The sequence below is a fragment of the Narcine bancroftii genome, chromosome 9 (genome assembly GCF_036971445.1).
Source record: "Narcine bancroftii isolate sNarBan1 chromosome 9, sNarBan1.hap1, whole genome shotgun sequence".
Taxonomy (NCBI): domain Eukaryota; kingdom Metazoa; phylum Chordata; class Chondrichthyes; order Torpediniformes; family Narcinidae; genus Narcine; species Narcine bancroftii.
In genome coordinates this window covers 71,404,618-71,432,449 of record NC_091477.1, presented here as the reverse complement: position 1 = coordinate 71,432,449, position 27,832 = coordinate 71,404,618, and the positions used below count along the sequence as shown (strand labels likewise).

Below are 27,832 nucleotides of genomic sequence, written 5' to 3'. Positions count from 1 at the left end.
TTTGAATCAAAATATTTTCCACTGTGTGCAAAGAGCACAAGGTTTTACTTTATTATCCATCCTCCTAATCATCAGTCAACACACATACAAGAAATGAATAGCAATCAATCCATATGTGAAGTCAGATTCCATCTAAAGAGATTCCACATATTACTGGGCCACCAGTGTAGCTCCATCTACGGTTGTAGAAAAACAAAGAGCCATCGGTATAACTAGAAAACCAAAGATCATTGTTCACATGAACGCAAAATTACTTTTTATTCAAAAGTTTCAATAAACAAATGAATTAGTCCTTGTATTGATGCAGAATATGGGAGTGTCACACCAAGAGAATAGCCCTTTTCTGTGAGATTTTTCCATGAGATGATGCAATTAAACCTGCCAGTCATCAAGGTTCAAAACAAAAGTATACAGAAGTAAAAGATATAAAATACATTTTTGGTAGATTAAGCACCAAGACATAAATGGGCTAGACAGAATTAACACATACTGGACAGGACTTTGCCTTATTCTCCTGTCTGATGCACATTTGCAAGAAAATCATTTGATTTACAACATGTAAAACGATTACAAGTTTTTTTTATGCAAAGTGAAAACCTGAGATACAAACCAAATGAGGGTAATTCTAATTAGATTATGATATTTCTTTAACAAAACCAGGCCATTGAGAACCAACCACCACACCCAGGCCTCCCCTTCAAAGATCCAAATTATAATTTTGTTTACAACAGTAGATTCCATTTTAAAGTCATTATATTTTGACAAAGATAGCATACAGGCAAATGGGTTCAGTTCAGGTCGACAACATGGTTGGTGTGAATGAGTTGGGCCGAAGGGCTGTGGCTGTGCTTTAGATCATATAGAATTGTTAAAACTGGAAGAGAAACTCATTCAGCCCCACACGTTCATCTTCGATGGTCTTTGGGATTAGAGGAGCATTAAGACAGGGCACAAAAATGGACAAGCGCGAGTTGAAAAATATTTGAGTTGAAAAGTGTTGCTAAATGAAATAACAGTGATGAGAATTACGTTCCTTATTTATACCCATAAATACTGAATGAAATGGTTGTTACAAGAATGGGGGATGCAGCTCAAGAGGGAAGATGGGTCTCAATTGCCCATAGGTTTAGTGTGGATGCCACCGCATCCACTGCAGATATTCACTGCAATTTGTGTCCCAGACAGAAAGCTGAGCAAAGAGATGAAGGTTGGTGTTTATGCAGCTGTGTTGATAAAAGAAATGGGAGGATGCAGCAGCAACCAAGTTACTTCAGGGAAGACAGGGATAGAGTGACGCCAGTTCGAAGTCGCAGTGCTGGGTAGAGAGGTTCAGTGAATGTTCCACGGAAAGTGTACAACAAGGTTATTTTATTGCCCGACACACTGTAAAAGGAGACAACTCCACCTTCAAAATCCACAAACACTCCCACCGTTGAAGGTTTCCCTGCAAACTCTGCAATTCTCTTCCCATTGTGAAGACTTGAAAGGACATAGGGGCCAGAATGGATGCACCAGGACTTTTTGTTAAAACCCAGCAGACATTCATCTCCCTCCCCCTTTCTGTCAATGCTCGTGTAGCAAACCCCAATGCTCCAGGCCCCACCACCCTCCCTAACCTCTACCTCCCAGTAGGATCGGCCACAGCTCACACACTCAGTGGCAAGGATCTGAGGCCATCGATCAAACCTCTGGGTACTTCTCTGGAATGGCTGTATCTGGCTCGATGCAGACACTGTTCTGTTGTTGTCTGTCAGGACAAGATAAGGATTGGCCGTGTCTGAATCCAGGGTCGGCGTCTGCCCATCTGTGAATGGAAAGAGATCTCAGCGTCATGGACAATTTCTTTCTTCATATTCAGCGCTGGAACCACCTTCCAAGAATTTTTAAACAACTGTTGAGAGTGTCATTAATTGCAAAGTCAGAAAAATGTGGGTTCAAGTTCCATTGCAGAGGCTTAACCGCAAAACGCATGCATGCACACATAGAATTTTTAAAAAAAATTGTATTTATATAGCTCCTGTCGTGACTTTCCAGAGGGCAGTTAAGAATCAGCTACATTGGAGTCTGGAGTCATGTATTGGGCAGAGCAGGTAAGAATGACCTATTTCAAATTCCACAATGGGATTTGAACTTGGGTTTCCAGATTATTAGTCTAGTACAGGGGTGGCCAAACTTGCTTAATGTAGGAGCCACAAACGATAAAGCTCAGATGCTTGAGAGCTGCAGGACATGAACAAAATTCACACATACGTTTTTATTGTTACATACACATTTTGTTAAAAAAAATTTAAATCAATTTTAAGAAATGCAATAATATTTATTCATGCATGCAGTTTTTAAACTGTTAATTTGTATTAGTTTTAGTATCACAAAGACACAAATATGTAAAAAAAAGTAAACCAAAAAAAATTAGAGGTATTTTAATCAGATTTGCACCTTACAAAATTAGTTGGGCGGGCGAGAGACCGGCAGATCGAGTCAGCCGGGCGAGGGGGAGGGGGGGTCGAAATTTCTAGAATATTTGAATTTTCCACGAGCCACATATTAAAGATCAAAGAGCCGCATATGGCTCGCGAGCCGCAGTTTGGCCACCCCTGGTCTAGTAAAAAATTATTGCTCCACCATGGTACCTCATTACATGAAGCACATTTGGGCCAGCACAGAGGCTCCAGTGATCTGGGTTCAATCCTGGGTGGAGTTTTGATGTGCTCCCCATGAACCTGTGGGATTACCCCCAACTGGATGCTCTGGTTTCCTCCCACTTCCACTTTGGTAGGTTTAATGGCCACTATAAATTCTTCCTAGTGTGTAAGTGAACACTAGAGTTGGGTTGGTTTTGGTGGGGGGGGGGGGGGGCGTGGGTGGTTGAGATTAGGATTGAGGAGAATAGAATGAGAATAAAATGGGATTACTGGTTCTTCCTAGGCCATGGGTGACAGGCAAAATGGATTTGCCAGCTTCCGCCAAGTGTGAAGGGGGAATTTCTGTCCCAACTTTTCCAACTCCTACGCCCCCCACCCAGGCAGCAACAGTTCAGGATCGGGCTGAGCCAAGAGCACTGAGCAGATCACTTGCTAAGTCAATGAGGCGGGTTGGTGGTCACTCTTCCTCACACATTGCTCACTCTTCCATCACAACTGTTTCTGCGATCCTAACCCACTGTGGAGGAAATTTCAAACTTTTCAAGATTTTTACTGACATAACTTCAAAGTCTTTTCTTAACAAATGGTTAATTGGTGTTCCATCCCTCATTTAACCGCAGTTTCTCAGCTGATTGTGTTGTAGCTCGAGATGATGTGACACCAGCTTATTGTACCAGCTTAAGTCTTTGTTACAAAAACCCGATGTTCTTCTCTTGCTAGATGTGGTAAGTTGTAACAGCCTTTGAGTTGATTTATGCCTGAAATGTTGAAAAGCCCCTTTGTTCTTACTTGCAAATGTTTTTCTTATTCTGATTATAAATGTGTGTGTCTTTTTTACCTAAGGCAGAGAATCAGACCTACACTTTTAGGAGATCGAGCTCTCTGCGTGGTATCATGTTTGAATAAATGCTTTCTTCAGCAGCTGTCCTCTGTGTCCGAGATTTTTTCTGCAACACCCACATAATGTTAACTTACGACTAGCAAACAGTTCGGGTTTTGAACAGTTCTCAGGAACAGAACCCGGTTGTAATCTGCAGACTTCCTGCAGCAAGAGTGGGTGCTTGACAGTTGGCATGGACTTAATGGGCCAAAGGGCCTGTTTCTGTGCTTTATATGTCATCATATAAAAATAATGAATCAGCAACAAAATATTGCAGACTTTGTGTATCATCTACAAATTATTTTTGGTCAAAAACATATTGTTGCTGTTGAAGATGCAAAACTGAATGGAACTTGTTGATAGAGATGTTTGATTAAAACTCATAACAAAAGGAAGCAAGACTGTGGGTAAATACAGAACTTGATAAAATAGGAGAAACTGATCCACAACAGTTTATTTATAAATGGAATATAAGACTGTTAAAGAAACATCCATGATGAAATATTTAATTGAACTTTGGAATAAAATTGATAAAGAGACTGGAGGAAGAGGTTTCATGTCTGGAAGAACACTTTTATTTCATTTTCTATGGATTTTTTAAAAATTTGGCAAAATTGTGGTATTACGAAAATTAAAGAATGTTTTGAATCCAAGAAACTTTTAGTAGAATGAAGTAAAAATGTAAGATATTGGAAAATACAAAATTTTGTCATTATTAAGTTGAGTTTTTTTGTAAAATTTTTGGCTAAGATTTAGCATTACCAGTGGAGACAGAAGTAAAATTATTATTAAGTAATAGGGATGTAAAGAAATTCATTTTAGAGATATACAAATTATTACAAAAGAAGGCTCGAAAAGGAGTTCATAAACGGGAGATAGATGGATTCAGATATGTAGAGAGAGTATGAAAAGTACAATAAATGCGAGATACTATTTAGTTCAATATAATTTTATTTATCAGTTGTATTTAACACCAAAGTTACATAATATAAATAATATTTATCCAGATTTAGGTTTTAGATGAGGACAAGAAGTTGGTGCTTTTTTGGTTTCGACATGGCAGTGTTCCACAATTAAACCTTTTTGGCTTGATTTGGGTAATTTATTAGAACGAATAACTGGAGTAAAATTTCCACAGGATCCAATGTTATTTTACTGGGAGATGTTAGAGGAATTAAACCTAAATTAAAATTGAATATGTAGCAAGTAAATTTTTTCAAATTGCTTTGGCAATAGCAAGAAAATGTACTGCTATAACTTGGAAGTCAGATTTTAATTTGAAAATGGACAGATGACAAGCAGAAGTTCGGAGTTGTATACCATTTGAGAAAATTACTTACAATTTAAGAGATAAATATCATACTTCTGTGAATTATGGAGCCCATATTTACAAACTGCTGGTATTAACATTTAAATGAATCTCGAACATTCCCTTTCTCCTTTTGGTTTCTAAAAGTTTAAAAGTATTGGAAAGTGAAGTGCTCCTGTTGTGGTTTTCTTATCCTTTTTTCTCCTTTTTTTTAAAGTTTGTAGGAAGTTGGAGGGATTTAGAGTAGGGTTTTCTTTCTTAATTTTAAATATATATAAAATACCACATAGTTAGATTAAGTTTGAAATATTGTGATATGTTTGTTCAGTGGTTTTATACCTAAATAAAATTTTTACAAAAGGAAGCAAGATTAACTGGAAGATATCCTACTGCAATGTGCAGTAGGATATCCTACTGCAATAAAAGATTTTTGTAGCTTACTTACAGAGTTGGACCATTGTCTCTCTGTCCTTCACCTCCTCAGTTCCTTCATCTGTACATTTTAGTGGGTCTTTTGTCTGCGTCTCATCTGAATTGTAAGGTGGGGGTACAAACGGCAATGAGAAATCCTTGAACCTGAAAATAAAACATTACAATAATGAAATGGAATGTGTATATAACGATAAAACAAGGTGAATGTGGCTAGAGCATTACTGTAGAAAGATTTAATAAAAAGTTGTCTCAATGTCAGAGCACGCACAAAAATTTCCACAATAATGCATCAAATCTAAAATTTGGGTGTTAAAATTTGAGGAGCCTCTTGTGCATGTTCAAACCATTCTCGAGAACTGGTACTTACAACTGGCAGGAATGGCAAACAGCAGAGGACATATGCACAAAGTTAGGGGAGGCAAGCTTAAAGGAGAACTTCAGGAGTAAGTTTTAAAAAAATATATATATAAACACAGAGATTGGGGGTACCTGGGATACCTTGCCTGGGATGATAGTCGAGGCAGAAATATTAGGGGCATTTAAGAGAGTCTTTGACAGGCACATGGATGGAAGAAAAAAAGTTATAGGGTAGGGTGGGTTTAGTATTTTTGTTTTTAAAGGGATATATGGGTTGGCCAACATTGAGGGCTGAAGGGCTGGTACGGTACTGCAGTTTTCTTTGTTCAACTGATTCATGTCACAGCTCTCCAGAAGGATCTTCAAAAAGCCAGAAAACCCAATTCTCACACTGATATGTCACAAGTCATTCTGCAGTCCAGCAGCTAGTAATTCACATATCAGAAGAACCAAAAAGAGAACATGGCCAGAAACAGCACAACCAGCACAACCCTGGCCAACTACCTCATTACACTGCTAGGACATTGTTAGAAATGATGCACAGGAAACTTTGTGGCAATAAACAGGTATTGTGATGTTTACAATTTGCCAATTCTATGTTAATTGCAGCAGCCAAGATTGGTGACGAAATCCAAACAAATTTAGGTTCCAGAATCAGAATTTATTGTAATGAACAAGTCATGAAATTTGATGTTTTGCAGCATCGTCAAAGAGCAAACATTCATCTTGTGGTGCACTGTTCGCTAGAATCAGACACACACAAGGTAAAGACGGTACAACAGGCTTTAATCCACAAAGACTTCCACAGAACCAGGCTGGCTATAGCTGCAGTAACTCTGAGTGAGCTTCGGGAGGCTGGCGCAGGCTTATATCCCGGAGGGTGATGCTTGATCCCTTCAGGCCAACTGATTGACAGCCGACCAGGTGTTGTCCTGTCCCCTTACACTCCTGCAGGTACAGAGGTTGCCCCCTGCAGTAGGCTGGCAGTACACTCCTGCAGGTACAGGTGTTGCCCCCTGCAGTAAGCCAGTGGTGTACCACCACATTCACCCCCTTCTTTAAAATTGTCCCGGGGGGGGGGGGGGGGGCGAAGAGTGCAGTAACAAGGAATTGCACCCCCTATACATATACAATATTTACAGTTTGTGACAGTCCGGCAGCCGTCGGGGTCTCTGTGACCGTCCTAGGACTGGCTCCTGGTCACTGGTCGGAGAAGTGGGGGGGCTGGCACCAGGGATCTCTGTGACTGGTATGGTGCGCATGGAGGGGTGGCCAGGGTCGACATACGAGCGTCGTATTGGATGGGTGGAGGGGGGGGGGGGCAGGTTCATTTCCCAGGGCTGAAGCTGGCCCCTGGTGGTCAAGAAGGTCCTGCGTGTCTCATAGTTGGATGTATGCTCGGTCAGCGTCGTCCTGGACTGGAGGACGGTGTGGTGTGGTGGTGCTCCTGCTGGAGCCAGGTCCCTGGTTGAGACGGTGTCCTCCCTGCCACTGTCGAACCTAATGTAGGTGTAGTTGTGGCTTGCACGAAGGAGGATGACCTGCTCGACTAGGGCTTCGGCCTCGAGTGTCTGTACGTGCTTATACAGGAGCACTGGTCCCGGAGATGTGAGCCATGCTGGGAGGGACATTCCAGTTGCCGACTTCCTGGGGAATGAGGACAGACGTTCATGAAGGGTCTCGTTGGGAGGAGGAGTCACGTGATGGAGTAGTGCCCGGACGGTGAACTCCAGCCCTCTCCAGAAAAGTCTGGAAAAACAAGAGAAAACACAAAGGCACAGAAATAAAAGTTACAGAAAAGTGAGTATAAAGGTGGAAAGAAGATGGCGACAAAAAAAGAAAAGTCGAAAGCAACGGTAAGAAGAGAGGAAGAGAAGACAAAGGAGGAAAAAGGTGAAGGCCTTACCTGTCCGAAGAGGCCCGCTGCGGAGAGAGAAACCCGCTCCCTCAGGTCGGTAAATAATGGACTACAAAAATGGCTCGCAGAGCCGAGCAAAAGTGCGCAACCGCGCATGCGCGATGCGAATGAAAAAAAACACACCGACGGGAGGGGGGACCAGCTGGGGAGTCGATCTCCACAGCCGGCAACGACAGCTGCAGAACACCTGCAGCAAGAAGAGACCACAGAAGACAATAGAAACAAGAAAGAAGAGGAGGAAAGGGCAGCAAAGAAACAACAGATGGCCAACCCAGAGGAAGAAGAAGAGGAAGAGTATGGGGAAATAGAAGAAGAAAAGATAGGCAAGGTCAAGGATATACTTGCTCTTATTAAAGGATACATGGAGTCATTTAAAGAATGGCAAACACAGGAATTTAAGGATTTAAGAAAAAGAATAAACAACACAGAGGAGAAAATAATTAAAATGGAGATGACCTTAACAGAAATGGGAAAAAAAATGGACAAGATGGAAGAGCGGGCAGTAGCAGCAGAAATGGAGGTAGAAGACTTAAAAAAGAAATTGGAGAAATCTAATAAAAAAACTAAAGAGACACAAGAACTACTAGCTCAAAAAATAGATACAATGGAAAACCATAACAGAAGAAATAACATAAAGATAGTGGGCCTTAAGGAAGATGAAGAAGGCAAGAATATGAGGGAGTTTATAAAAGAGTGGATCCCTAAGACCCTAGGATGTCCAGAACTACAGCATGAAATGGAAATAGAAAGGGCACATAGAGTATTGGCCTCTAAACCACAACCACAACAAAAACCAAGATCTATTGTAGTAAAATTCCTAAGATATACTACAAGAGAAAAGGTACTGGAGAAGACAATGGAAAAAGTAAGAGAGGGCAACAAACCACTGGAGTATAAAGGGCAAAAAATCTTCATTTATCCAGATATAAGTTTTGAACTCCTAAAGAAGAGAAAAGAGTTCAATACAGCAAAGGCGATTTTATGGAAGAAAGGGTATAAATTTATACTAAAGCATCCAGCGGTATTGAAAATATTTATTCCAGGACAACAAAACAGACTATTCTCGGATCCAGAAGAAGCACGAAAATTTGCAGAACAATTACAAAAATAGACTGAGGGAGGAAGACGGGTAATGAGAGTTAAAATGATCACGACTGATATGTATGTGGGTAAAGACAAAAATAGACTGAGGGATGAAGACGGGTAATGAGAGTAAAAATGATCACGATTGATATGTATGCAGGTAAAGAGGTATAAGAGTGAATAGAGACAATGAGCATACATGAATGTATCTGTACTTAGAGGAAAATATAGATAGTATAGACAAGAATTAATAAGGGAAGGTAATGGAATAGAGAGAATAAGGAGGGAATTAAAAGAGGGACCTTTGTGACATATGAAAAGTGAAATCTTTTCTGGGGGAGGCGGGGTGGGGGGAAATAGCGGTCACTGCAAAATCAGTTGACGCTTGCGAGTGGATTCGCAAATCCAAATGGAGAGGGGAGATGTGGTTGTCCGACAAGGGATAAAGGACAACTCAGGAGGTGAAGGGGAGATTGGGGATAAATAAGATAGAAATAGGAGAATAAGGAAAATGTTAGATGTTGTAGGAATGTTGTCTTATAAAGAGTTGAAAATAAGAAAACAGAAATGGAAAAGGAGGAAAGGTAATGATGGAAAAACGGAAAGAGAAGATAAACAAAATATAAAAGGGCTACGCTGAACTATATGTCTTTAAATATTAATGGAATACATAACCAAATTAAAAGGAAGAAACTACTAAATTTAAATGAATAAATGTATTCCATTAGAAAAAATAACATATAGGTTAAGAAATAATATTGAAATATTCGAACAAGTATGGGAGCCTTACATTAAATACAATAGCAAAAACCTACCGGGGACAAACATTACCTAAGTTGATGGAAGGAGAAGGAAAGAAAAGAATGGACTCAGTAGAATTTCTGGTGTAATTTTGTTGAATGACAACATTGTCTGACTGGCTTAATGCAACCTAGATTGTATACCTAAAATGGATGAGAGGGGGGGGTGGGGGGGTGGTTTGGGAGGAAAGGGGGGGGGGAGAAAAAGTCACTGTATATGTGTGAAAAGAAATAGTGTATATCATGGCTAATGTGATTTATGGTGTGAAAAAAAAAAAAAATTAAAAAAAAAAAAAGGGGGTCTCGTTGGTAGCCGTGCACAGCAGCGACCGAATGGCATGGAGCTCCACGGGCAGGACATCCTGCTAGTACTCAACGGCCCACCCTTTTGACCTGAGAGTCAGGAGGACTGCCTTCCAGATCATCCTGTTTTCGCATTCCAATTGCTCATTGCCTCTCGGGTTATAGTTCGTCGTGCGAATGGTCGTGATTCCCCTCACTGTCAGGTACTGGCGCAGCTTGTCACTCATGAAACTAGACCCCCGGTCATTGTGGATGAAGGCAGGGTAGCCAAACATGGTGAAGATCTGCACCAGGGCCCTGATGACAGTGGCCATGGAGGTGTCCGGGCAAGGGATAGCAAAAGGGAAGCGTGAGTACTCACCCACTTTCGTGAGGAAGTAGACGTTTCAGTTCGTGGAAGGCAGGGGCCCTTTGAAGTCCATGCCAAGACGCTTGAAAGGCCGAGTAGCCTTTACAACATGGGCTTGGGGCAGGTGGAAGATACGGGGTTTACACTCCGCACAGACCTGACAGGCCTCGGTCATGTCCCTGACGGTGTACGGCAGGTTCCGGTACTTAATGAAGTGGTACAACCTGGTGACACCCAGATGGCAGAGGGACTCATGCAATGCCTGCTGCCTGTCGTCATGCTTAGACGCGCAGGTGCGAGAGAGGGCATGGGGGGGGGGGGGGGGGGGGAGTCGTTAAACTTCCCAGGGCGGTACTGGATGTCGTAGCTGTAGGTTGCCAGCTCGACTCTCCAGCACAGGATCTTGTCGTTCTTGATCTTGTGGGTAGTGTTAAACATTAACGCCACGGCCCGCTGGTCCATGAAGAGGGTGAATCTCCTGCCGGCCAGGTAGTGGCGCCAGTGGCAGACCACTTCCACAATCGCCTGGGCCTCCTTTTCAATGGTGGAGTGCCCTAGCTCGGAGCCGTGGAGGGTCCTGGAGAAGAAAGCGACAGGGTGCCCCTCTTGGTTGAGGGTAGTGGCGAGAGCTACCATGGAGGCATCGCTCTCCACCTGGAAGGGGGAGTCCTCATTCACAGCCTGTATTGTGACATCCGCGATGTCTTTCCTGATGCGGATGAAGGCTGTCTGCGCCTCGGGTTGGAGGGGAAAAGTTGTAGCTTGGGCCAGTAAGCGGACCTTGTCCAAGAAGCGAGGGACCCACTGCGAGTAATAAGAGAAAAGGCCCAGTCACCTGCGGAGGGCCTTTAGCGTGGGGGAGAGGTAACTCCATTAATGGGCGCATCTTTTCCGGATCTGGGCCGACGACTCCATGGGCCACGATGTACCCCAGGATGGCGAGGCGGGTGGTGCTAAACACACACTTCTCCTTGTTGTAAGTGAGGTTCAGCTCCCCAGCCGTCTGGAGGCATTTCTACAGGTTAGCATCGTGGTCTTGCTGGTCACAGCCGCAGATAGTGACGTTATCCAGATACGGGAACGTTGCCTTCAGCTTGTGCCGGTCTACCATGAGATCCATCTCCTGCTGGAAAACGGAGACCCCATTCGTTACCCCCAAAGGAACTCACCGGTACAGACGTCCATCTGTCTCAAAGGCGGTGTAGGGCTTGTCCTTCAAGAGTGTGGGGATTTGTTGATACGCTGACTTCAGGTCAATCGTGGAGAAAACCCAGTAGCGGGCTATCTCGTTGACCATGTCGGCGATCCTCAGCAGGGGGTAGGCGTCCAGCTGGGTGTACCAGTTAATGGTCTGGCTGTAATCCACAACCATCCTCGGCTTACTTCCCACTTTGACCACCAGGACTTGGGCTCTCCAAGGACTGTTACTGGGCTCTATGACACCTTCCGCCAGGAGTTGCTGCACCTCCACCTTGATGAAGTCTCTGTCTCCGGTGCAATAGCACCTACTTCTGGCGGCTCTTGGCTTGCAGCCTAGTGCAAGATGTGGGAAGAGCGTCGGTGGGGATATGCACAGTGTGGAGAGGCTGCAGGTTGGCCGGGGCTGGTAGATTGGTGTGCTGTGTAATGTGAGTGGAGGTTGGGGCCCCACGAAGGCAAGGGTGACATTCTGCAGGTGGCACTGGAAATCTAGGCCCAGGAGGACTTGGGGGCAGAGTTTGGGCATGACCAGGAGCCTGAACCCTGTGTAAGTCTCCCCTCCCACAGTTATATAGGCCAAGCAGCGCCCAAGGGTACCAACAGTCTTATTCTTGCCGGTGAGGGTGATCGAGCAGGTGGTGGGGTGGACTTTTAATCTCAGGGAATGGGCCACGCTTGGGTGAATGAAACTCTCAGTGCTGCCACTGTCGAACAGGTACTTTGATACCTGTCCGTTGACTTGCATGTGCATCAGAGTACCCGAGATCGTGAGGGATGTCCCTGGTCAGCGTGGTGGCGGCCAGGACCATCTCAGAGTTGGAGTCTTCGCTCTCTGGTTGTGCGCAGCGATTTATGGCATCCGGAGGCGTGGGGAGGGTTGGTATGACGGCCTGGTCATCGCCCATGTTGACCACGTCGACATCGGTCGTGGGATGTGGTGTGCGGCAGCCACTGGCACCCGGAGGCGTGGGGAGTGTTGGTAGGGCAGCCTAGTCACCGCCCGTGTTGACGTCGTTGGGGGCCTTCGTGTCAGCCACTGCCTGGCCCAAGATGGCAGCGGCACGTGGGGACCCGTTGCATGGCTGGCCTCCTTCCCCAGCCGTGTTCATTGCGCCGGGGGAAGTGATGTAATCGGGTCCAGTGGCAGTGACATCATTATGTCAGCCGGAAGTGACATCACTGTAGTTCTCGGGATGCTGCGCTGGCGAGGGCGGGGGCTGGTCCAGGTGCTCAGGACACACGCTGAGACAGTCGCTGGCGGGGCTGGATGTTGCACCATCGAGGTCGGGGAAGGAGGAAGTCGTAGCAGGGACAATGACGCTGCCCGGTACGCACACATGGAGGGGTCTGTGGGGGAGGTATTAGAGGGCTGCTGAGCTGCTGGCTGGTTTTGAGAGGTACATTTTAGCGAAGTGGCCTTTCTTGCCACATTGGGAACAATACTGGTTCCTAGCCAGGCAGTTTTGGCGCAATTGTCGGTCTGACCCTCACCAGGACCCACAGTACTTACAGGGGTGCTGGGCACCTGCCACAGCGATGTTTTCCTCCCCATCTCATTCTGGGGCTGCAGTGTGAGAGGGCCATGAGGGAGCCTGGGGGAACCTGGAATCGAAGACTTCAATGTTCAGGGCTGCCGCTTCCAGGGTTTGGACCACTTCCATTGTCTTGGTTAGGGCGTAGATATTGTCTTCAAGCAGCTTCTGCCGAGTGGCCCTCAGACAAAGGCATCCCAGATCAGCCTCTCGACCTCCTCTGCACCTACCCCAGGTTCAGCCAGACACGGTCAGGCCAACTTTTGCAGGTGTCCCAGGTAAGACTCAGCCGTCTCCCCAGGTTGCTGGGCTCGGGTGTTGAGGAGGTACCTTGCACAGAACCGCATTCATGGGAGGCTTGTACAAGTTCTCGACAGTGTCCATTGCACTCTTGTAGTACGTGGAGCAGCCTTTGGTTGCCTGGAAGGCGTGGGGACCCAGCTTTGACTGGAGTAGGACCAACCTCTTCCAATCTGAGTCTAGGTTGCCACTTTCGTGTGCCTCGATGATTGCCTCGACCACGTGCTGCCAGATCTCGAAGCGTGTCTGGGCTTCCGGGTGGCATGGGTCAACTTCGAGGCTCCTTGCGCTCAGGAGTTTTTCCATGGCAGCCGTGGGAAAATTTTGTGGATTAAATTGTGGTGTGCTGTTAGCCAGAATCAGACACACACAAAGATAAAGACTGTACAACAGGCTTTAATCCACAAAGACTTCCACAGAGTCAGGCTGGCTGTAGCTGCAGTAACTCTGAGCGAGCTTCGGGAGGCCGGCGCAGGCTTATATCTCAGAGGGTGATTGACACCCGACCAGGTGGGGCTTGATCCCTTCAGGCCGACTGATTGACAGCTGGCCAGGTGTTGTCCTGTCCCCTTACACTCCTGCAGGTACAGAGGTTTCCCCCTGCAGTTGGCTGGCAGTACACTCCTGCAGGTACAGGTGTTGCCCCCTGCAGTAGGCCAGTGATGTACCACCACACATACAACCACTTTTACAATAATAAATTAAAAAAAAAACAAAATAGTACATGAAAAGCAAAGCAGTGTCTTTGGTTCATTGATCATTCAGGAATCTGACGGCAGCGGGGAAGAAGCTGTCCTTGTGCCACTGAGTGCTTGTCTTTAGGCTCCTGTACCTTTTCCCGCAAAGGTAGCAGAGTGAAGAGGGCATGGGCTGGGTGGTGGGGATCTTGGAGGATAGAGCCTGCTTTTTTTTTTTTAAGATACTGCCTCTTCAACTCTCTGGAGTATTTTTTTTTGTCTTGAGAGTGGCACCTCCATACCAGACAATGATGCAACCAGCCAGAATATGTTCCACAGTACAACTGTAGAAGTTTGAGAGTCTTCAGTGACATACTGAATCTTCTCAAGCACCTCAGAAAGAATAGCTGCTGGTGAGCTTTCTTTGTGATTGCATCCACATGGAGGCTCCAGGACAGCTCCTCAAAGATGTTGACACCCAGGAGTTCTTGACCCTCTCCATTACAGAGCCCTCAATTAGGACTGGGTCATGTTCCCCTGACTTCCTTCTGAAGTCCACAATCAGCTCCTTGGTTTTGCTGATGTCGAACGCAAGATTGTTGGCATGACACCACTCATCAGCACCCAAGATATACTTAGCAGGAACAGTAAAATGTAATGACTGATTCATGATTAATACAATTGTGTGACAGAATATTATGAAAATAACTTTTACTTACCGTTTCACAATGGAGTTAAATCCCTGAAATAAGAAATTGAAAACAAATGTAAAATAACATATTGAATGCGAAAGAGACCAAATCATACTGAAAAAGTGGTAATTATAAAAGACAGTAAAAAGGAAGAAAAGTTGTAAAGAATATAATTTTACACCAAAGACAGGGAGCTGGAAGATGTGCTGACAAGAACAAAAGGCCGGTGTGGGCCCAACCACCCATTTCCTTGGAATGGAAATCCACTGAAAGGAAGGTGGCAGAACTACTTAAGGGCAAGGATTTTAAATATAATGAGAAAGGATGAGGGTAGAGAATGAACAGGTGGATTAGAGTTTCTGCAGTAGTTTCCTACAATGGACGCAAGCCACAGCTGTGGCTGCTGCTCTGAACCCAAGAGTGGGAATTTTAGTGGGAGCTGTAGATTGGAGTTTTAATGTTCCCAATACTTAAACAGACTTCATCCACAGGTCGGCAGCTCAAGAGCACAGAAGTGCTGAGGGCCGAGCAGCAGTGATGACGGTCATCAACCTACATGTGGAACGTGAACCACATAGTGACAGAAAGGGAACCTCTGCACATCCATCCAACCACTTCATTTTCTTCCGTTGTTGAGCACGCTACACAATCACAGCAGTATGGAGAGCAGGAAAAGCAGCCTTTGTGAGTATTATATGGAACCACTTCCCCTGTCACGTTCCCTTCCTCTCCCTTCCGTCTCCTTTCCCACAAACATGATAAATTCTTACCTCATCCCTTATCACATCCAATCAACACCTTTTGATGGTTTGGATTCCTCCCGCAGACAGCATTGTCTGAATTCTGAGATTTTTGAGATTTCCTGCACCTGGCTTATTCTGCTTATTCCTTGAAGAAGGGCTCAGGCCCGAAACAATGGCAATATATCTTTGTCTCTTATGTACTCTGAAAAGACCCTTTGAGTTCCTCTGGCATTTCAGTGTGTTTTTACTACAATCACAGCGTCTGCAAACTTTTGTGTTTCAGTCAGTCAATAAGAAGCTGTTAAAATGGATTTGTATTAGAGGTGAAGTAATTCAATTACTTCACAGCACTGCAGAGTTCACTATTCTCACCTGGGCACCGATTAATATCATTCAATCACCTGGAGCACAATGAAGGTCCAGATCACTAATTTCCTTTAACAGAAAGCTTAATTGAGGATAATTATTTAAGCATGCAGATTTGTCCAGGTTGCATTTCATTCATAAATAAAATAACTAACTCACATCTTGTGTTTAATATTCTTGTCCCTGCCTACACCTTTTGCTACCAACTCCAAAACCCTGTCTCTCTCTCCACATCAATGGTGTTTCCCCACACATTCACCCACCCACCTAATTTTCTTTTCCCTTTGATCACCTCTCTCATCATCCCATCCCTCTACCTGGTAATACCTTACCTTCACCTATTATCTACCAGCTTCTATCCTTACCCTCTACAGTACTGTTACATCTGGAATTTTTTCTTTAAATTTAGACATACAGCACAGTAACATTTTGGCCCACAAGTCTGTGCTACCCAATTTACACCCAATTCACCTACAATCCTGATACGTTTTGAATGGTGGGAGGAAACCAGAACCCCCGGGGGAAAACCCAGGGAGAATGTACAAACTCCTTAAAGTCAGCACAGGATTCAAACCCCGGCTCCGATCACTGGTACTATAAGGCGTTGTGTTAACTGCTATACCAACCTTGCCACCCTTTGCTCTCAGTCCAGGTGAAGGATCTTGACCCAAGATGTCAAATTACACCTTTTACCTCCACGGATGCTGCTTGATCTTTTCTTCCAACACTTTTTTGTAGATTCCAGCTATCTCCTGTCTAGACTAATCTAAATGGCTGCTATTTGAGTGCTGAAACTAATGAATTGGCCATCAGTCACCACAATAAAAGGAGAGGTTTATACATGGGGAAATAGGAAGGTAAAATATACTAATAGTAAACTAATAACAAAAGGTAGAAGTTCAGGCTGACAGTGAAACTAATTACTAACTATTCTACACAATTAAAGCATATACAAATGCGAAATCAAGTAATTAAATTGCAAACTGCTGAAGGTACTCATGGGTTGAACAGTATCAGTGGAAGCAAAGGGATGGTTGACGTTTTGGGTTGAGACTCTACCTGATGCAGATTATGGAGGGAAAATAGCCACAATGTGGAAGTGAGAGGGGACGGTGACCATTTTCTCTCTCCATCCTCAATCTTAATACAGCATGTTGAGCAAAACATTGACCATCTATTTGCTACACTGATATTGACCACTGATTTCCTCCAGCAGTTTATTTTTTTCTCCACCATGCAGTCTCTCGGATTTCCAAATAAATGTAATCAGTAATCTTCAATTAAAAAGTGAACATTTCATTGCCATCACTACTTTTCCCCATTACCTCAATAAATAGGATATCTTCATTCTTTGAAAGATTGTTGAGGTATGTCAGAGATTCCTCAAATTCTGTCATCAAATTCTGGAGTGCAAGAATTCTCCCATCAATCTCTGTCATGATACGAATCTGTTCCTTATCCAGCTGTTCATATGCTTGCTTTTCCTCCTCTTCAATTTGCTGCCTGAGAGCCTCATATTTCCTCAGAATATTTACTTTCTTCTTCTTCGTTGCTTCCTTCAGAAAGGAAATTTCAATGATGGCACAATAAAAATTCTGCATTCATAATTCATCACATCACTGGTGTCAGCTACTGTTTTGATAGTAGCTTGCTCACCCCAGTCAGAAGATAGTGGTGGAAACAAACAGTAGGCTGGGTCCACATTGATTAGGGAATAATGCATTCTAATCTTTTGAACAAGACATCGACTCCCCAAGGGGAGATAAAACATCTTTTAGCCATATTTGGAAAAGAAACGCATATGTTCTCCTCAGCAGCTGGCCAATATCTCTCTCACAAACACCAGTGGTTAGCTCATTACTTTTTGTGCGCTATTCCGGAATGCAAATTGTTTATTTTATTTACTGCACGATAAACAGGAAATTTTTGTTAAAGGTAATAGAATGAAGGTGGACTTACTAGCGATCTCAACATCTTCCCTCCCTTCTGGGTGTCAGCCGTCGTTCCCTTTGATTTGGAGAGGCTGGTGGGATGATAGATGAAGACACTTTGTTCCTTGTTGTCATAGGGGCAGAGGAGACTAGGGCAGAGGTGTGGATAATGTGGGTGAGGGCCAAATTGATGGCAGTAGAGAGGAAGACATTTTTTGTAGGAGGAGGACTGAGTTCCTCCAGTAATTTTGTGTTTTTACTGCAATCACAGTGTCTGCAACTTTTATGTTTCATTCCATTAAGTTTATTTTAGGCTTGCTATTTTTTGCATTAGTGGTGAGAACTCTTATACCCAGAATAAAAGGGAATTTAAAAAAAATTTGGAAGTGGATCGTATTATTGAAGATCTGGACAAATGGTCAAATTGAGAACTTTCTGACTGAAGAGGTGACAACACCATATGATGTGAAAATGGAGATTTTCAAATTCCCAGACCAACCAATTTACTCACCAGAGCATCTTCTTTTTCTTTCTGAAGACCTTCCAGTGCTCGCTGCAACGTCTCCGTACTGACCCTGAGCTTCTCTTGATTTTTAAATGCCCAGACCAACCAATTTACTCACCAGAGCATCTTCCTTTTCTTTCTGAAGACCTTCCAGTGCTCGCTGTGACGTCTCCGCACTGAGCCTGAGCTTCTCTTGCTGTTCTTCAAAGCCATTCTAACAGAGTACCACATAAATACGGTCATTGGAAGTTGCTAAACACAACACTAAAGTAAGGAGCAACACACTTTCACACACTTACTCTCATCTCGCTCACTGCCTGGCTGATGCTAATAACGTCATGGCCCTTGTGGTTTCCCAATAGAGCGCAGAAGGTGCAGACACAGAGGGCGTCGTCTTTGCAATAAATCTCCAGCAACCTCTCATGCACGGTGCATTTCCCCGAGGCCATGTCTGGAGTGGGGTCGGTGAGGGGGTGGCTCTGAAGCATCGCGTTCTCGCTATGCAATCCATGGTGCGCGGAACACATGGACACTTGGCACCGAAGGCAGCTTTTCACGGCGGTGCGCTTTTTCTTGGTGCAATAGCTGCAAGGGACAGCGTCCTGGGAGATGTCCAGAGCTCTGTACCTCTCCACTATGTTTGCCAGTTGGAAATTCTTCTCCAAGACAGGCCTGACTGTGGAGCCCGTTCGGCACTGCGGGCAGGTGTAAGTGCCAGAATCAGGCTCCCTCCACAATTCCTCCACACAGGCTCGGCAGAAGCTGTGCCTGCAGCTGAGGATCACGGGCTCGGTGAAGATCTCCAGGCAAATGGTGCAGGTTAACTCTTCCTCCAACGGCTCCTGTTGAAGAGCGGAAGCCATGTTGAGTGACGGACACCGGAAGTTGAGGGCGGAAAGCGCACGGGTGCACAACCCTGTCCACCGCACAAAGTTTCCCCTTGAAAACACAAGAGACTGAAGACGGTGGGATCTGGAGCAAATCCCTCCGCGGGTCAGGCAGCACCTGTGGACCCTTTTCCTCCTTAACTTGTCCTGCCAATAAGGAGCCCAGAGTATCCCCTCTCACGCTGTTTGGTTGGTTTCTTTGGCAATTCGATTTGTAACCAAAGGCTGCCTTCAAACTGGAGGGATGATGGTGAATCAGGATTGATCGCAGCGTTATATAAATCAGCGGCATCCTCGACAGATGAAAATTAAGAGGGGGCGTCAACAGAGATGAGTAATATATGCACAGATAGGCAGGAGACTGAAAATGGTTAAGATCTGCTAAACCAAACAGCGACGGGATCAAACTAGACGACGGGATCGGGTGGGGAGTAAGGACACTGGCAGCCAAACCCGGAGTGAGAGCTGGGTCTGTTTGCCCAGAATGTTGGCTTGGGGAGTGTGGCCATCAATGCTTCTTCTGTATTGGCTAAGGATTTTAAAAAAAAATCAAAGTTATGAAAAATGTCATGTGCCTAGACTTCTGTTCATATAAATATTACTCAAAGCGGAAAAGTCTCTAACTTTAAATTACTACGTGGTACCTACTGCTGTCAAACGCTGTACTCAGAAAAACGTTTCATGGATTATCTGTTATTCCAACCAAGAGGATATCTAATTTAACTGAATATGGAGCCAGGAGAAGTGAGGGTGACAACTGTAATCCCCCCCCCCCCCCCCCACCAATCCTCATAGGGACTTATTTCTGAGTTTCTTGCCGCCACTTTACCCTCCTACCCTCCCTGCCTTGATCTTGCAGCTCTTTAATTCCTGAAATGTACCCATGCTGTACAATACCCAAGCACTAGTCCGGGCCTTTTTCAGCAATCCTTGTACTCGTCATTTATCCAATCCCAGATCTGTTAATTGACCTTAATTCTGTACTTCTTTCCCATTTAATATAATATTTCTTCTATTTATGAAAAATTATATCCATTCTATGAGGAACATGTGAAAAATTCACTCCATTTAACACGCATACTGTCCACAAATTTTGTGTCATAGTACGTAAGCTTGAAGTTCAGTAATGAATTGCAGCTGTAATCATTAGAAATTTATAAAGCAGATATAAAAATACTGTCATAATATAAACAAGGTTAAAATATTTTCTTAAGCACATTCTGACCTCATTAAGTCTTTACTAATTGGAGATCAATTCTATATTAAAATTACACATGAAAATCCAAAGAAAAGTTAAACTGACATATTAACACATCATTCATCCTTTAGTTACTTCTCCAGCCTAAACTATTTAAATTCTTTCCTGGTTAGTTTCCTGTTTTGCATTTTCCACCAGCTAATATCAAACCCTGCTGTTCACTCTTAATTCACACTGAGACCATGATATTCATCTTTATCTTCCCATGTCATCTGTGTGCATTGATTTGAATTTTCATTCTTCACGTGACTCTATAGCCATGTTCCCTCTTATGTTGCTAACCTCCACTGTATGATCATGGTGAGTTTATTGTAATACACATTGTACCTTGTATATATGCACAGAAGTTCTTGTTGCACCCAAAGTTTCTTGTAAAGAAAAGCTATAATAGTAAATGAATTGAATTAAAAAATAATAACCGGGGAGAGCAGAGACACAGCACTGATCCGGTGGATTCAACTGCATGGTCCTAATGTCAGTGGCTTTGTACAGGCATTAACTAGCCTGTTATAGAGGAGCCGACAGTGTTTTTAAACTAAAATCCTGCAACATGGGTTGACACCAGTGTTTGGTAGTGGCCAGCAGGGGTTATGGACTCCAGGGAGCAGCAGAGGGCACTAGAAGCAGAGAGACAGCTCTCGTTGAGGAGGAGAAGCAGAGGAGACAAACCCACAGGGCAGTGATCACTGCAGTGTACCAGCGAGGGGCTCAGTGGCTGAGGGAGCCACACAGGCTGTGGGCGACTTCCATTCGGGGGACCCGCACAGAATGCTGGAGACAGACTGTAGAAACCAGGATAAGCTTCAAGTTTATTTATCATTCAATTGTACCAGGACAACCTGACAAAACAGTGTACCTCAATAAATAGGATATCTTCATTCTTTGAAAGATTGTTGAGGTATGTCAGAGATTCCTCAAATTCTGTCATCAAATTCTGGAGTGCAAGAATTCTCCCATCAATCTCTGTCATGATACGAATCTGTTCCTTATCCAGCTGTTCATACTAACATGGTGCAAACACATACAACAAACTATACATACACAGAACTTGTATACTGTACATGTTTTACATACATATATTAAAATAAATATTATTAATAAATAGTAGAGTCATGGGGAGATGCTTTAGCGTTCAACAATCATTCAGCAGTCTCACAGCCAATGGAGAAAAAGCTGTTCCTCTGCCTGGTGGATCTTGCTCTACACTTCTGTACACCTTTCCTGACAGAAGTAGCTGAAAGATTTTGTGTGCGGAGTGGTAGCGGTCCTCTCTGATTTTGTGAGCTCTCTTTAAACGGTAAATCACATCGATTGGGGAGGAAGAACTCTGCGATCTTCTCTGCTGCTTTTATGATCCTTTGGATTGACCTCAAATCCAATGCTTTACAACAAAACAACCGTACCATACTGTGATGTTACCGGCCAGAACGCTAGATAGATAGAGCTCCCATAGAACAGAGTTGACAGCTATTAATGTGTAGTGGAAGGTGGTCATCTCTGGTCCAAAGTCCACAATCATCTCCTTTGTCTTGCCCACATGGAGATTTAGGTTGTTATACTCACAGCATTACCCGAGATTTTACACCTCATCATTGTTACCAATGAGCCCAACTACTGTTGTATCATCTGCAAACTTGATGACACTTGGACCTGGATCTGGCGATGCAGTCGTGGGTCAGCAGTGTGAACAGGAATGAAGTGCAGCATGGTTCAGCATGATGGTGCTTGGAGATTGACTGTGGTTTTACCATTGGGAAGTCCAGAATCCAGTTACAGAGAAAGGTGTTGAGTCCCAGCAAGGACAGCTTCTCCCCAGCCTCTGGGGTATGATTGTATTAAATGCTAAGCTGAAGCCAATGAACTGCAGTGTGGCATATGAGACATTGTTCTCCAGGTGGGTCAGGATGGAGTGGAGGTCAAGATTATAACATTATCAGTGGAACAGTTCCATCTGTCTGCAAATTGAGGTGGGTCCAGCATTTCTGGGAGGAGCACTCTGATGCGTTTGATCACCAGATGCTTGAAGCATTTTATAATAATGGTGGTCAGTGCCACCGGACAGTTGTCTTTGAGCCTGTTACTGTCACCCTCCTTGGTACTAAGATAATGGTAGATGCCTTAAAATCTGTGGGGACGATAGACTACTCCAGTGATGTTTTGAAGATGTCAATGAGGATCTCAGTCAGTTGGTTTCAGAACACAACTGGGTATGTTGTCTGGTCCTACTGCTTTGATACGATTCCCCTCAACTTAGCTATGTAAGGGGGGCTGTGATTCAGGGAGATGGAGCTTTATTGGCGTCAGCCAGTTTTTCTCAACAAACAATGCACAGATGTTCAGTCTGTCCAGAGGGAGGTGTTGTCATTGTCAGGTATCAGAGCCGGGATTTTGAGAGGGCACGGAGGGCAAGGACTCCTGAAGGGCCTTCGTGTCGGAACTTTGGATTTGGAGCTCAGGTTGCTGATGAATCAAACAGGAATCTGTGCATCTGCAGAGGGTGGAGGAGCACTGGAGGCAAATCCACAGACACTCAGTGACTCATTGCTTCTCTTTCACTGTAAGGGGTGCTGTGTGACACGACTGATGACTCTGTCTGCCTTACAGCAGGCAGAAGGCATTTTTGTGTAATATTACATGTTCTGTACATTACATGACAATAAAGGAATTTTGATCTTGCCTCTGACCAAACAGGTGAAATGATCCAAGTGTGGAATAGTCAACAACAACTGTGAATTTGCAGATACCAAGGGAAATGTGACGGGAGCTTGAGCTGAATTTGTGTCAGGGAGAGGAGAAAATGCAATAGCCAAATGTATTTATTTATAAGATAGCCTCAATGCCACTGAGTAGGATGGTCTGTTGTTTTTTTTTAAGATCTATTCCTGTACCTTTCTTAACATGCTCCCTTTTCCTGCAACCTTGCCTTATTCAAACGGGTCAATTTTTAACATTTCTTCGAATAAAACAATAAATACAATTAATTTTAATGGGGAGCATTCAAGATGGTATGTTGTCTCCCTGGTTCTAGGGTATCTGATATTATGAGCTCCAGTTTTAGTAAAATAGGATTATCACTGTAAGGGACAGTATAGAGAGGAGGAACTGAATGGTCACAGTTAACATTTCACACAGGCACCATCACAACACAAGTCACAACCCAGCTAAAATTCGATACATTGGAAGAACTGAGGGAAGGCTTGTCAAAGTCTGTTCCAGATTCGATACATTTGCAAACACATCGTGATTTTGCAAGGGAGAACCATTCTGATGCTGGAGAGAAAACAGCTTTTTGAAGCAGATTGTAGCCAGCTATTTTATGGAATTCAGAGCAAAGCATCCTCTGTTAATGACTGGACCTTTTCAGAGGAGTGACCATTGCCAGGAGGGTCTTTTGGGAAGCAAAGTGGCTCATATTGATTGTGGCTAACAGTGAAGGTCACTTGGAAACCAGGGTTTTGGAAGCTTCGTGCAGGCTGCCCAATTTGAGTCTTGTCTACAAAAAGGACCAGGAGTGTTACGACCACAGCTCGTGTGGATGAACATTTCTTCAAAGGCAACACAAGGAGAATTTGTGAGTCTGTAGCAGACACAACTCCCGTCTCCCCATCAGTTCAACATTAATTCTGGGCATCAAATTTCAAAGGCTTAAGCTTCAACTCTGAATTGAAAAGACTGAAATTTGAAGTAACTTTCTGGATTTTGACCTGGATTGTAATGGTTTGGAAAAATCACATACTAGTACAACTGCACATACTGGGGATAGATTTAGTGTTAAGGATAATTTAAGAGTTAAAACTATAGTTTAAGGGTAAAAATAAAATTAGTGTTTTAAAATTAAACACTGTCTGGTTCATTGTCTATTGCTGCTTGTTACATGCGGTTCTTTATGAACAATTGCAGAAGATTCTGGAGGAGAAGGTTATTAGAAAAATAATAAGAAGCAGGGTCTTGGTAATCTCTGCTTTACTCTTGGTGCCACGGGTCAGTTTGTAAGGCATATGAGGATTGTCAAATGAATGTGTGGGTGGAGAGACAGTGCAGGAGGGAGGATGCAAATTCACAGGGCAGCTTGACCAGTTCAGGGAAGGTGGGACCTCTACCAAATAGGTTTCCAGTTAGAATGAATAACTCACAGTCATCTATGCTATTCCACCAAGGTGAATTAACAGTATGAACAGGAAGTTAAACAGATTCTGAAGGAATACATGCTAAATTCCGTTGGAAACAGAAAAAAATAATGATAAAGCTTGAACGGCAGAGAAGAAAGATTAGATAATGACAAAAACTAAATAATACATAACTTATCATAAATATTGTTTATAAAGCATAAAAGCAGCTCTTTAAAGCAAAAGCTAGAAGGGATACATGGGGGCATGGAACCCCAACCCTAATGGAAATAAAGCTTAAAAGGAACAGGACTGGAATCTTAAAGTTCTTGTTTGCAGAGTATGACAGATTATGTTATATTTAAATTGTGGGGTTTTTAGTTAGGTCAAAACAGATCTCATTCAAAAGGCCAGTCCTCTGCTCAAGCCAGACAGTCCAGGTTCCGAGTGCCTTTACAAAAACTTTGAAGAATGCCTATAAGGACTTCACAACTAGGTGTTAATTGGACATGCTGTGGAGTAATGGATTATTGTTTTGGAAAGCAACAGATGAACGAACTCAGAAGATTAGGTCCGGTGCCGCAGTCTATCTGAATGTGGTTTGCTGTTCTCGGAAGGTCATGTGGTTTTATAAGCAGAGAGAGGGTCAAACAGGCTTTTCTCTGAGAGAGAGAGAGAGAGAGGGAGAATTTAGTTCTACAGTTCAGCAGCAGCAGCTGGGACTAGAACAGTACAAGCTGGGAAACTTGTGGAAAACCCCATTTTGAAGACAGTTTGTGAGTTCTTAGTTCAGCCTGGTCAAAGCCCTTGTGGTCTATAGAAGAGGAGATCGCTGGATGTATAATGTTTCACTTGAAATAAGGGAAACAAAAAGGTGACCTGAAAGAAAGAGGTTATCATCAGGAAAACCCTGATGGGCCAAGTTCCTTTGGCAAGACACTGATCGGAAGTAAGCAACAAATCTCTTTCTGAAAACTGTCAAGAACCTTCCTGAGTGGTTACCATTTACCTTTCAAGCACCAAAGCCTGGTGAATTTCATAAATGTTAAATTCTGTGCACAGATTAAGAATTGCCTGATACCAGTGAACTTGTAGTAGTGAGAAGTGAGATTGGACTGTGAATCAAAGAACTTTCCTGAACTTATATACACATTACATACACGTGCGCTTAGAATTAGAAGTGGATTAAGTTAGGTTGTTAAGTTAATAGTAATAAGTTAAAGTTTGATCCTGTTTTCATGTTTAAAGATAATTCAAAGTAACTTTTCTTTAAGTAACCATTTGTCTTGGTGAATTTCTATTGCTGCTGGGTTTTGGGGTCCTCTGAGCACGTAACAAGGGTTTTTAGTGAACCATTGAAAGGGAGACTCAGTAGGACAAATGGACAGCCTGAGTTAGAATCAAAATTAATTGTCATGAACATGACAAAACTACAAAATATATGTTACCCTCAGGATAAGCTGCTCAGCTGTTTTTTGTTAGTTGTTTTTTTTTAATTTCAGTAGGTTAGGTGGGTTTTTTTAATATAATACTTTTGATTTTTTTTTCATTTTCACCTATTGCAGTGGATTGAGTTTATGCTGTTTGAAGTTTGATATTAATATATTTTTGCGATACTACGTTTTCAGTTTCGTTCCCTTTTCTTTGTTGTATTTCCTATAAAAACCAATAAAAAATTGAAAAAGAAAAAAGGAAATTATTTTTTTGAGGCAGCATTGCAGGTTCAAAATTGTTATATGTTACATTGAAAAATAAATTAGTGCAAGAGAAAAGTGAGGTGGTGTCGGAGTCATTGTCCATTCAGAAATCTGATAGCAGAGGAGAAGAAGCTGTTTTTGTACCATTGGGTGTTTGTGTTTGGCCTCCTGTACCTCCTTCTTGATGGTAGCAGAGGGCATGGCCTGGGTGGTGAAGGTCCTTTAGAGGCTGCTTTCTTGAGATACCACCTCTTGTCAATGTCCTTAATAGAGCGAAGACTGATGTCCATGATGGCACTGGCCGAGTTAACCATTCTCCAGATTTTTCCTGTCCTGTGCATTGGCACCTCTGTACCATACAGTGATGCAACAAGTCAAAATGCTCTCCATGGTACACTTGCAGAAATTTTGAGTCTTTGGTGAGTCCTCAAACTCCTCATAAACTATAGACAATGGTGAGCTTTCTTAGTGATTGCATCGACATTGAGATCCCAGTACACATCCTCAGGAATGTTGACACCCAGGAATTTGAAATTCTTGACCCTCTCCACTGCTGACCCCTCAATGAGGATTAGTTGTGTTCTCTTGATTTCCTCCTTGGTTTTGCTAACGTTGAGTGCAAGGTTGTGACACCACTCAAATCGCTGATCGAACTCACTCTTGTACACTTCGTCATTGCGATTTGTGATTCTGATGATGACATGGTGTCTAAGAAAATTTATATACAGTATTGGAATTATGCTCAGCCACACAGTCTTGGTTCAGCGAGTAGAGCAGCGGCCTAGGCATGCATCCTTGAGGTACATCTATGTTGATTGTCAATGAGGACTTCTTGTTTCCGATTCATACTGACTGTGGTCTGCTGATGAGGAAGTCAAGGATCCTGTTGCAGAAGAGGATTCAGAGGCCCAGGGTTTTGAGCTTGTTGATCAGTACTAAGGGTATGATGGTGTTGAAAGCCGAGCTGAAGTTGATGAAAAGTAGCCTGATATACGTATTGCTGTTGTTTGGGTGATCCAGGGCTGAGTGGAGAGTCAGTGGGATTACAACTGCTGTGGAGTAATTGTGCTGGTAGGCGATTTGCACATCTTTACTTAGGGGTGAGTTAATTCTGAGCATGACCAATCTCTCAATGCATTTAATCTCTATGCTACTGGTCATTAGGCCCTCTTATGGTGAAAATAAGCGATTTGTAAAGACAGGTTTCCTCTACCTTTAAGGTGCTCTACTTACTTCCATAAAGATCCAAAGCAGGATTGGCTGGTCCAACTTGCTTCACATTTCCTCCGCCAAGGGGGGTAGTGATCAGAGGTGGAGCGAAGTAGCTCCACCTCCTGTGTAAAAGATTGCCACTGAAAGAGGCTCCAAACAGGAAGTTTGGGTGATTGACATCACGCTGACAGCACTGTCACCCCACTGCGCTGACAGAGCGGCCGGTGGAGCTGTCAGGCTGCACTCGATCACTCCGCCATACTCCTCACACCACCCCTTCGACCAGATGGCTGGGACTCTGCAGGTTCCTGGTGGTGGTTTCATTCAACACTGGGTGCATAGGGCTTGTAGATTCTGTGAACTGTGCAGCTGGGTATGGGGCTGTCAGGAAGTGGGGTGGCAGGGCTGCTATGCTGCACATCCTGCCCCCCTTTTGCCATGAGAAGCCAGTACGCTGCTCTGGGCTACATAAAAGAACTGCGCTATCCAACTTTTCCGTCATCTGCATAAAAGGTAAATTTGCCTTTTTAAAAAAAAATCAAGCAGATGATAACACAGCTTTTATGCATAAAACCTCTTATTGAGGCAACTCACTCTTTTGAAGCAGGTGGGAACCTCCATTAAGAGATTGAAAATGTCTGTGAACACTCCAG

General features: G+C 43.7%; 2 protein-coding genes across 5 annotated transcripts in view; one reads left to right on the top strand and one right to left on the bottom strand.

The window, feature by feature from the left end:
* Positions 1-230: 230 nt before the first annotated feature.
* LOC138742266 (E3 ubiquitin/ISG15 ligase TRIM25-like) lies at positions 231-18,982 on the bottom strand. Its single transcript, XM_069896408.1, has 6 exons — positions 18,319-18,982; positions 18,138-18,233; positions 16,909-17,139; positions 14,502-14,524; positions 5,277-5,407; positions 231-1,804 (listed from the first exon to the last, which is right to left on the bottom strand). The coding sequence occupies exons 1-6, from the start codon at positions 18,880-18,882 to the stop codon at positions 1,266-1,268; spliced, it is 1,584 nt and encodes a 527-aa protein (XP_069752509.1). The 5' UTR covers positions 18,883-18,982; the 3' UTR covers positions 231-1,265.
* A 2,870-nt stretch (positions 18,983-21,852) lies between these two features.
* Positions 21,853-27,832, top strand: part of sap130b (Sin3A-associated protein b) — an 89,154-nt gene continuing 83,174 nt past the window's right edge. Inside the window, exon 1 of one of the 4 annotated variants that reach the window (XM_069896407.1) lies at positions 21,853-21,988. The gene's annotated coding sequence lies outside the window, so the exon portion shown is untranslated. The remainder of the gene's footprint in view (positions 21,989-27,832) is intronic. The other 3 variants (XM_069896405.1, XM_069896403.1, XM_069896406.1) reach the window with 3 other exon arrangements.